Raw genomic sequence first — 10,970 nt, forward strand, 5'->3', positions numbered from 1 at the left:
TTTACACATTTATGGCACAATAACAGTAAATTCTGTGTATTGATAAATGTCTGTATCGACGAGCTCTGAAGCTTCCCTGAGGCGACGTCACGCTTTGGGTGAAACATTCAAAGGAAGGCACCATTTCATCAAGTTTACAAAACCTATGGATTATGACGTGTGACATCATTTCTGGTATCCTGAGTTTTAAAAGTTTTTTTCTCATTTTATCTTCATCACTATTTGGTTAGTTTTGTTTTCACCATCAACCCAAGGCTTTCAGAGAGGTACTTGTCTTCCTTACGGAGAAATGTGATCATCTGTGAACTAGCACGCTCCCCTTTCTTCCTCACCATGTCGATGACAAAACTGGCCATTTTATGTTTACTTTGCTTTGCATCTGCTGCCTCCTTCTCAGAGTCATTTATCACCTGTTTCTCTAAAAGCCTGTCCAGCAGACTTTGGAGCACAGGTCCTGATACTCTGTCGATGAAGGCTTTACGTATAGAGAGCAAATGTTTGTCTGGATGGAGACCCACAACTCTCTGAACCAGGGGCTTTCTTACAGTAGCTGATGAGAGACTAACTTGTCTTTCCCATACACAGTGGGAGCTGTTACTCTCTCTCAGAAGCAGATTAATATTTTTCATGATTTGATGTAAGACCACTTCAAAAGTAGTGAAGTAGTTATCATTGATTTCATTGTCAAATTCTTGCTTCTTTGGTTGTATTAGAACTGATTCATCCTCAGGAGACGTGGACAGCATGTACTCCTGATTTGGCTGTAGTTTACAGTGAGGTGGTGTCTCTATGTACCTCTCATCTGCATTTCTTTCCCTCCTTTTGTACTGCACGTCCCTGATCACAATGTTTCCAGGAAGCAACAACACATGGAGGAAGGATGTAGGATCAGGATCAACTGGAGGAATGTAGAACAGCAGCACCACCGCCCTGATCGGACCGGGCGGTGAGTCTTCTTCCTTGACAATACCATACTTAGAAAATCCAGTGATCTCGATAACAGCATGAGTTTCTGTTATCTCATGTGGAAGGATGAAATCAGTGCCCTCGTCGGTCACATGAGCCACTGACAAGAACTGACATGCACCTGTAGATCTGATCTCACAATGTGGGAGATGAAGCTGGCAGACAGACTGCTGCTGGCATCTGATGTCAAACAGCGGTCCTGCAGGCTTCTTGTGATGCTGGGCGAGCAGCCTCCGGTCCCAGTGGACGATCCTGTAAGTCACATCCCCTTCTCCCTTCATGTTAAACACCAGGCCTGTCACACTGCACTGGTACAGGCCTGGACTGGTGCACTGGAACCTGTAGATTTCACTGTTTTCATCATCAGAGATCTCAGGCGTGAACCTCTTAAAGCTGTCCTGTGATGTGACATCAGGTAAACTCTGAGATCGCTTCCGATGTGTATGTTTCCTGTTCCTTGTGGAGGGAGTTTCACTCAGTGAGGGCATGCTGCGAGAACACGATAAGACGCTGGATTCTCCACTTCTCTGGAAGGGGAGGAGAGAAGAAGCTGGCATAGTGTCTGTGGCTGAGGGGGGGCTAGCTGTGACCGGTGGCACCTTTTCCTCTGGGGCGTCGTGGTTTTCTCCTAACTGGCTTTTCAATCCTGAAAACTCAAACCTGCATAGATCCATTAATGTGTCTTCTGCAGTGCTGACGCTGGAGTCCATGAGGGACCGGCGGCTGTTCTCAGGACATGGAGGTCCAGTGACTGAACTTGTGGGCACATCTAAAGTGGAAGTGGGGGTATGAAATGGGAGGCTGCCATCGTCTGTGGCATTTCTGTTCTGAGGTGTTAAGACCTCGGCTGATTGTTCTTCAGGACCCTCACAACTTTGAAACAGGCTTGACTGGGGTTTTGGAGAAGAGCTCGGCTCGGAGGCTTCTTGTGCAGAGTCAGACAATGTAATGTTGGATGAAGGGGCACAAACAGAGGAAGAAGCCATGATTGCAGGATAAAAAACCTGGTCACCACTTACATCTATTAGGGAAGGAATTGTTGTGTAGGAGACACCTGCCTTTCCTTCAGCATAACTAAGTGACTTCTGAGCCTCTCGTCCACGAGGGCAGACCGGAATGTTCAAAGGGAGAGGGAAGCTCAACTTAGACCTCAACTTCGAGTATAAAGAATCTGAATCATCACTATCATCCTGCATCAGTGAGATTTCCTGAGTCCTGAATTCATGTAATTGATGTAAAAGTCTATACTCTCTCTCTCTTAGATGATTCAGATAGGGCGAGTAGATCATTTTTCTTCCTTGAATTGAGGTAACCGCAGGAGAAAGAAAAGCATTTGCTACAGACAGGGGGGGTGTTGTCAATTTTGTTTCTGTGACCTCACTGGGGGGGGCAGGTTCACACTGAGAAGAAATGGTACTGATGCTGGTATTCGCTGACACTGGCATTTGTGTGTCCAAACCAAACACTTTGGAGGGAGGTTCAGTGATACAGGACGCTTCATCATGTCCAAGAACAGGAACTGTTCTGCGCTTCCCCCAAAGCGGAGATGCACTGCCTCTTTGAATCTCCATCAGGGATGATTTCTGAAAGAGAGGAGGAGGAACATGATGAGCCAACCTGGGAAAATGGTATCTAAACAGGATGACGTCACGTTAGGACTGAGGAAAGAGGAGCTAAGAAATGGTGGACGGGGGGTTCTGACAGATGTTGGGGGTGGGGAGGCCAAAATTAATCAAGTCACCCCCTACCTTGCCAAGTTGCTTCTGTCCCTGCTTTCGGTCATCATGCCAATCTGATGTTGCGCTCGCACTTGGAGCTATTGTTGTAGCTGATGTGCTGCTCTCTGCTTCCTGTCCACAGCTCTCAGTGGACATGGAGGACTGCTCGCCGTGGCGCTCAGGTGTCCCTCCAGCCACCGAGCCTTCGTCTGACAGTGAAGTCTGGCTGCTGGCTGTCTGCGCTGACTCTTCTCTGTCTTCATCTGACGGCTTTCCACGCTCCACTCCATGCAACACCCTGCTGCCGTCCTGTGAACGCTTCATCTTTTCTCCTGGTTTGACTTACTTCCTTCACCCTTTTATCCTTGACTTCCTCTGGGCTTTTCCACATCCTCCTGGAACCTAAAACAGAGCAGAGAAATTAAAATTCTCATGGGTCACTGGGTGTCATGTTTTCTATGCTGCTTTAATGTGTTTTAAAGTGCTTAAGTCGGCTTGTTGCCTGTTAATTCTTATCTTGTTTTAGTCATCTGTCTGTGCTTAGCTGTTTTAGTATTTTTTTTTTATTGTTATATTTTTTGTGAACCACAAAACCTACCCAGGGACTGCAGATGACAATCAGCCTGTGTGGTTAAATCTGGCACATCTATGTGATGATTCATTCATTCATTCATCTTCTAAACCGCTTATCCTCATTAGGATCGCAGGGGGTTGCTGGAGCCTAAGGCAAGGAAACACCCTGGACAGGTCGCCAGTCCATCGCAGGGCAGACAGAGAAACTCTACGTGATGATCTCATGTTTATTTATGAGCACTGTCACTTCTTAAACAAAATAAACATGGTCAATGCAACATGATATAAAGGTACGTATATTCTGTGGAAAATCCCTCTCTAACCTCTCTGACCCTCCTCTACCTGTCACGCAGGCTAGCTTTTTTCTTGTAAATTTGTGACTTTATAATCTAGGATTTTTCAAATTTTTTCCACTTAATTCTGAGTAATTTTCCCCAGAATAACACCACCCGCCTCTCCCATCTTCATATTTATTTTAGAATTTCAGGCTGATATGAAGCTGAAACAGCACAGATGTCTTTCAGTACAACACAGGCAGTGAAACAGCCATTTATGTTCATTTTTGTTTTGTTTGGTACATCTCCCACCACTGGGGGAGTACTGCTGCTGTCTATTACGCAGAGGTAATATAATCATTATTAGTAATCATCATTCTTGGAAGAACTGGAGGGGGGTAATATTCAGAAATAAAACCAGAATTTGTGTGATTAAAGTGTTACATTTACAAGAAACTCTGATATTATAAAGTCACAAGTTAAAGAGAAAAAGTCTTTGGGGGTGGGGGGTTAAGGAAGCACATCACTTCATTTTTCATCAGCTGCAGGTCTGATACACGATGAGCAGCAGTGTCTGCGGTGTGTGGCTGATCCAGCCTCACAGAGTCAGCACATGTGGCTCCTTGACCAAAAAAAACAACCAATTCTTTTGATTTTTTTATTGTAAATTTGTGACTTTATAACGTTGGAATTTTTTAAAATTTTACCACTTATTCTTAATTATGAGTTATTTTCTCTGAATATTTCCCCACCCCCTCCCTCAGCTCCATAATTTGTCTAAAAAAGACAACTAATTAATTTTTTTTTGAAAAAGTAAAAGAAAATTTTCCGTGTATTTTCTCATTTCTCATGTGATTTTTCTCTTACATTTACCGCTGCACTCTCCGAAAAGTATTTTTTTTCTCCCCATCCTTAAAATAGGCCTTGCCATCCCTGCTTAGATAATTTAATTTAAATTAAATGTCTTTGCTGGTCAGTAATTTACAAAACTGAAAGTCTGCTGTCCTAGTGCAAGTGAATGCTGCACGACTCTCTCCTCCACTCCACAGTACAATCTACCACTCACACATGCAAGTTGTCTGCATTCAGTTTTCAAAGCGATTCACCAGTGACAGAAAGACAACCACATTTACTTTCTGCTCTAAAGAAATCAGAATAATCAGGACTTTGTAAGGCCAGTGGATCTGTTTTCAGACAGTTAGTGGTGCTAGCAAAAGTCACCTGTCTATTTATCTTTCTGTCTATCTATCTATGTTTTGATCTGTCTTTCACACTTTCTGCGCTGGGTACGGCGCAGACGGGCACAGAGCAGCGCACACGCGCGTGCACAGTATGGTTAGGGTAGGGCAGAGTATTGGTCTTTGATTGCAGAAAAAAAGAAGAAAAAATCCGCCTATTGTGGAAAGCAAAAGCATCATATACCCCCCCGCCCCCCAATATTCATAGTCATATTTAGTCAACTTGTATTCTATTTTGTTTAGTCACATTTTAGCCGACGAAAACTTCTGTGAGTCCTTGCAAACGTTTTCTTTCCTTTTTTAATGTTCCATATAAAGCACAATTTCATGGCGGACCACTAGGGGGCGCTCGCGGACCACCCTTTGAGAAACACTGATCTAAACCCAACTTATCTACTGAAGAGGAGCTACAAATAAAAGAGATACAATTTAAAATTAGATCAGATTTATACTGACTTAACTAAGGGTGCATTTGTTAAATCTAGAGCCAAGTGGCTGGAGGAAGGGGAAACAATTTTTTTATTTATTTTTTTTTTTTTTTTTGCTTTGGAGAAAAGAAATGGTCAAAGGAAGTCACTAAGTGTGCTGAATATTAATGGTAGTAAATGCACAGACCAAAAATTAATCTCTGATTTTGTTTTCTCCTTCTATAGTAAATTATAGAAGTCAGAATTTAACAACCTTTCTTTGTGAACTATTGATGAGTAAATTTAAAAAACATATAAAAACAAATGATGAGGACTTAAAAAAAACAACAACAACAACTTGTGATTCCAACTTGACAACAGAGGAAATTAAAACTGCTCTTTTCTCAATGAAAAAGGGTAAGTTGAATTTTATATTCATTTCTGGGACATCATTCAAAAACCTTTATTTAGTATGTATGGAGAGTGTGTCAGTCACGGAGAGATGATAACAACTATGAAACAAGGCATTATATCGTTACTCCCGAAATCAGATAATTTATTGATCGAAAATTGGCATCCGATTGCTCTTCTTACCATTGATTACAACATTTTGGCATCAGTTAATGCAGCTAGATTAAAGTTGGGCTTGTCTCATATTGTTGCTGAAATGCAGTCAGGTTTCTTTAAAGGGAGGTACATTAGTAATAACATTAGACTTATCTTGGATTTACTGGACTATGCAGACCCAGTAGGCTATACTCAAAAGCGCTTATTCTCTTTGTAGACTTTTACAAAGCCTTCGACACGATTGAACATCAGTTTCTCACTGAAAGTCTTGAATTGTTTGGTTTTGGAAGTTCATTTATAAATATTATTGAAACATGTTATAAAGAGATTAATAGCTCAGTGATTGTCAATTATTGCACCACTAATAGATTTGACATAAATCGAGGTGTGAGACAGATGTCCTGTTTCACCTTTTCTGTTACTGTCATTAAATATAGTTCATAATCCAGATTTCAAAGGCATCCATATTCAACAGAGAACTATTATTTCTCAACTGGTAGATGATACACCTCTTTTTCTAAAGGACAAAAGAGCAATTGGAGAAAGCTGTTGATCTAGTTAAGCAGTTTTCCTCAACATCAGGCCTGATGCTTAATATATCTAAGTGTGAATTATTGGCCATACACAATTGTGAATGGAATGTGAATACTTTAATTGGTAATATCCCAGTAAAAACCACAGTTAAATATTTGGGAATTCATATAACAAAAAATGAGTGTAAGACAACAACTGAACTTTTCTGGAAGAATGAAGAAAACTAGAGATGTCCTCGATCTCTGGGAAGACAGACTGGGAAAAAACATGGCTTTTACCTCACAAATACTCTATTCTTAACAAAGTAAAAGAAATAGGCTACTTTTCAAAATTCTTCACAAAATATATCCTGTTAACTCTTTAATTTCCAAATATGTGGACGTGGACAGTTGTGTTTTTTGTAAGCAAGTCGATGAAATTTTACAACACTTATTTTTTTGAATGTAACTTTAAAATTTAAATTTTTTTTTTTTGTCAGACTTGAATTTTTAAATTTTTGCCCATGTTAACTTGTCTTATTGTTTTTCCCTGAAAGATATTATATGTAATTACGAAAATTATGTAATTATGTATGCCTATGTAATTAATTTTATTATATTGGGGAAATTTTTTATTCACAAAAAAAAAAAATGATCAGCCTCCAGACCAGCCTTCACCCACTTTCTTGTTGAATTTAATTCACTTTTTTATAATTCACTGTTTTTGTTTGACATGTTATGTAAATTATTTGTTCAAATAAAGAAAAAAAAAAAAAAAAAAAAAAGCCTCGCGCTGGCGCAGACCGGTGAGCCCTCGAGCCCCGCGATCACACACACAACCGGCTGCACCGTGAGCCCGCTGTGTGAAAGCCCCATGACCTCTCCTGCCCGCCGCCTCCCTGCTGCGGACTCGGGGCTTCAGCACAGCCGCCTCGGTTCAGCGCCGCCTTGGTCTTTGCCACATGTTTCTGAGCTTGTTAGGACACGATGACTGACTAAACCATTTGTACTCGTTAAGTAACTAAACCAGCAGAGGCTACGCCGACTTACCGACCGAGGAGGAGCCGCTGATGCCGGTATGAAACTTGGGGACAGTCTGGAAACAGCGAGGTGGAAGCGGAGCAGACCGGACGCCGAAGCTCACTGGCCTGACATGTCTGGTAAATTTGGAGCCTCTGGTCTCCCTTCCGTTGTCGCTGTGATCCTCCACGTTTTGTTTTGTCCACCACGGCTGACAGGCGGTGAATTAAGACCCTCTGACGGAGATTTAAAGCTGATCAGTGGGGAAAAAACATATGAATTCCGATTTGTCCATTCACACACTCAGACAAAATATGTATAAGCAGCCTAGTGTAAAACAATGAAATGCAGTATAGTGAACATGAAAGTTAAAAAGATAACTGGAAATTTGCCTTGTCATATTACAAATAAGCACATTTGACAATGATATATGTTTCCATCTATAACGATCCCAGTGATGAATCAATTACAACACGTTACAGCTCTCCCAGAAATTTGGAAGCAAAATACAGCCTGTATGATAACAAACTAGTCCCTGTTTTCATCTTAGCAAAGTGTGCACGTGCACTGGACAGTTTACATTTGATGTTGGGAAAAACAGCTCTGACCTTCCAGGTACGGGACAGTCTCTCTCCACTAACCAGATCAACATACAGCGCCCCGTCTTCATTTGACCTGATTCATTTAGCTTTTCCCTTTAAATTAACCCAAGATGTTCAGAGAGGAAAGGGTCTTCTTTGCAGAGAAGGTCTATCATTATCAAACTAGCTTTTTCCCCTTTGTTTCTCACCATGTCAAAAACATGACTGGCCTTGTCTGTTCTGTTCTGTATCACATCTGCTGATTCCTTCTGACGTTCATTGACATTGGTGGATACGTAAAAGTGCTCCAAGGCGGCGCCTCTGAAAGATGATGTTTTTTGCTTTTATGACTGCAATTTCGCTTCATGCAGAGCTGATCAAATAAACAAGCAAATGATCATAATCAGAAAAAAAAACTATTCAGGGATTGACATTGATTCATACTGCATATCTGAATATCATCCTCACATTTGTCGCAATGTTGAATCTCACTACCAACATATCTCTGTCATTATTCAACCTCACCTGTGAGCCTCCAGCCTCTCCTCCTCCATCTCCAGCCTCTCCTCCTCCATCCCATCTAGCCTCTCCCCCTCTACCTCCCCCAGCCTCTCCTCCTCTATCTCCAGCCTCTCCTCCTCTACCTCCCCCAGCCTCTCCTCCTCCATCTTCAGCCTCTCCTCTTCTACCTCCTCCAGCCTCTCCTCCTGTATCTCTACTACCTGTCACCTGACAAAAATATATTGATGCATGACATGAACAGTGGGACAATTTAGGATGCAACAACCATAGATTTTGATGGTATGGTTATAGTGTAGATATAGAAAATACTCTTGAGTATAGAAAAAACAGTTTCACAATTATTATGTGTAATTTATTCCACATCAATATGGATGTACACATTCACATGGACATTTGTAATCTGAGGATTTATTGTATTTTCCTCACAGACTTTCTTTGTTGGTGTTTTTCAAACAGATGCTGACAGTGTGATCATATCAGCAGGAGACTTTAACCATGGCAACTTAAAAACTGTCATGCCCAAGTTCTTCAAAAATGTAAACTTCCCCACAAGAGAGAAAAACACACTCGATCAGGTCTATACCAGCATCCCAGATGCCTACAAAGCCACCCCACTCCCAGTGGAATGAGGAAGCCACCTCAGCTCTACAGGACTGTTTTGAGAACACAGACTGGGGTGTTTTTGCTGAGGGGGCAGACCCGGAGGGACATACAACAGCTGTCCTCTCCTACATAAACTTTTGTGCTGAGGGGGTGGCTGGGGCAAAAACCATCAGAATGCTTCCCAATCAGAAACTGTGGTTCAATGGCGAGGTGAGGACCCTACTCAAAGCACGAGACTCTGCCTTCAAATCTGGGACCCTGCAGGAATACAGGGAGGCGCAGAAGAGACTGAGGAGAGGGATCAGGGAGGCCAAACGCAGATACAAGAAGCGTATAGAGGAGCAATTTATCAACAAAGAGTCCAAGTGCATGTGGCAAGGGATAAAAACCATCACCAGCTACAAAGACCGCTGCACAGTCCTGAACCCCACAGACAACACTCTCCCTGACACCCTGAATCAGTTCTTTGCTCGTTTTGACCAACAAAACAAAGAGACCAGCATCCAGCCTGTAATACCAGTGAGGGACCGTCCAATCAAGCTCCAACATCATCAGGTCAGATCAGTCCTGCGCAGAGTTAACATCAGGAAAGCAGCGGGCCCAGATGGGGTCCCAGGACGTATCCTCAAGGACTGTGTAGACCAACTAGCGGGGGTCCTCACTGCCATCTTCAACCTCTCGCTGGAACGGTCTGTTGTTACCACATCCCTCAAGGCAACCACCATCGTCCCGATGCCCAAGAAAATCACAGTGAGTTGCATCAATGACTACCGCCCAGTTGCTCTAACCCCCTTTGTCACAATATGTTTCGAAAGACCACTCCTCCCTCACATCAAAGCTGCCATCCCTGCTAATCTCGATCAACACCAATTCGCATATCGGACAAACAGATCAACAGATGCTGCAATTCTTACAGCCCTACATGCAGCCCTTGCACATCTAGATCACAACAAGACATATGTAAGGATGTTGTTTGTTGATTTCAGTTCTGCGTTTAACATAATAATCCCACACAAACTGGTAGATAAACTGAGCAACTTGGGCGCAGGAAGTTCACTGTGTGCATGAGTGCTGGACTTCCTGAGAAACAAACCCCAGAGTGTCAGGATAGGGGGCCACACCTCAGCCACTCTGACCCTGAGCACTGGGACACCACAGGGGTGCGTCCTCAGTCCTTTCCTCTACTCCCTCTTCACATATGATTGCTCGCCTATCCACTCCACTAACACTGTTGTAAAATTTGCCGACGACACCACTATAGTTGGTCTGATCACGAACAACAGTGAGGCAGCCTACCAAGAGGAGGTCCAACATCTGGCACAGTGGTGTTTTCACTTCAACAACTTGGACTTAAACACAACAAAAACAAAACTTATCATAGACTTCAGAAGGACAAGGCAGGTGGAGCATTCTAACCTTTGCATACGTGGAGAGAGAGTGGAGAGGGTGGACTGCTTCAGATATCTTGGTGTCTAAGTCTGTGAGAAAAATACAGTAAAACTTCAGATTACAAATGTTCATGTGAATTTATACATCCATATTGATGTGGAATAAATTACACATAATAATTGTAAAATTGTTTTTTCTGAATAATGACAGAGATATGTTGGTAGTGAGATTCAGCATTGTGACAAATGTGAGGGTGATGATGATGATGATCTGTAGAAATGGTTCACCCATGTGCCTTTGAATTATTACAGTTTTTTATGATTGCTTACACACTAAGAACATATGCTTAAACCAATGTGACAAAACTTGAAGTCATTGGAACTAAACCTGAAACACAGCGTGGCCATACCTTAGACACAGGTGCTGCTTTGAACTGTGCTTGCAATTCTGCGACACACTTCCTCCTGAACACTAGACACTATTTCATACAGAAGACACCTCGCTCAAAAATGAAAGCATGTGGTTACAATTGGGAAAACACTTACATTCAAAATACAAAACACATCAGGTTATAAGAAAACCTGAGACACACACATGAA

At 42.3% G+C, this 10,970-nt stretch overlaps 1 protein-coding gene across 1 annotated transcript; it reads right to left on the reverse strand.

Annotated features, from left to right (window-relative positions):
• Positions 1-218: 218 nt before the first annotated feature.
• On the reverse strand, positions 219-2,039 carry LOC115379193 (NACHT, LRR and PYD domains-containing protein 1b allele 3-like). Its single transcript, XM_030079912.1, has one exon. It carries the CDS (start codon positions 1,950-1,952, stop codon positions 219-221), a length of 1,734 nt encoding a protein of 577 aa, XP_029935772.1. The 5' UTR covers positions 1,953-2,039.
• Positions 2,040-10,970: the final 8,931 nt, after the last annotated feature.

Source organism: Myripristis murdjan, chromosome 20 (assembly GCF_902150065.1).
Source record: "Myripristis murdjan chromosome 20, fMyrMur1.1, whole genome shotgun sequence".
Lineage (NCBI taxonomy): Eukaryota > Metazoa > Chordata > Actinopteri > Holocentriformes > Holocentridae > Myripristis > Myripristis murdjan.

What these genes read in the sequence shown, in the direction of transcription:
- LOC115379193 (XM_030079912.1), bottom strand. Translation starts at nt 1,952, where the DNA reads ATGGCTTCTTCCTCTGTTTGTGCCCCTTCATCCAACATTACATTGTCT.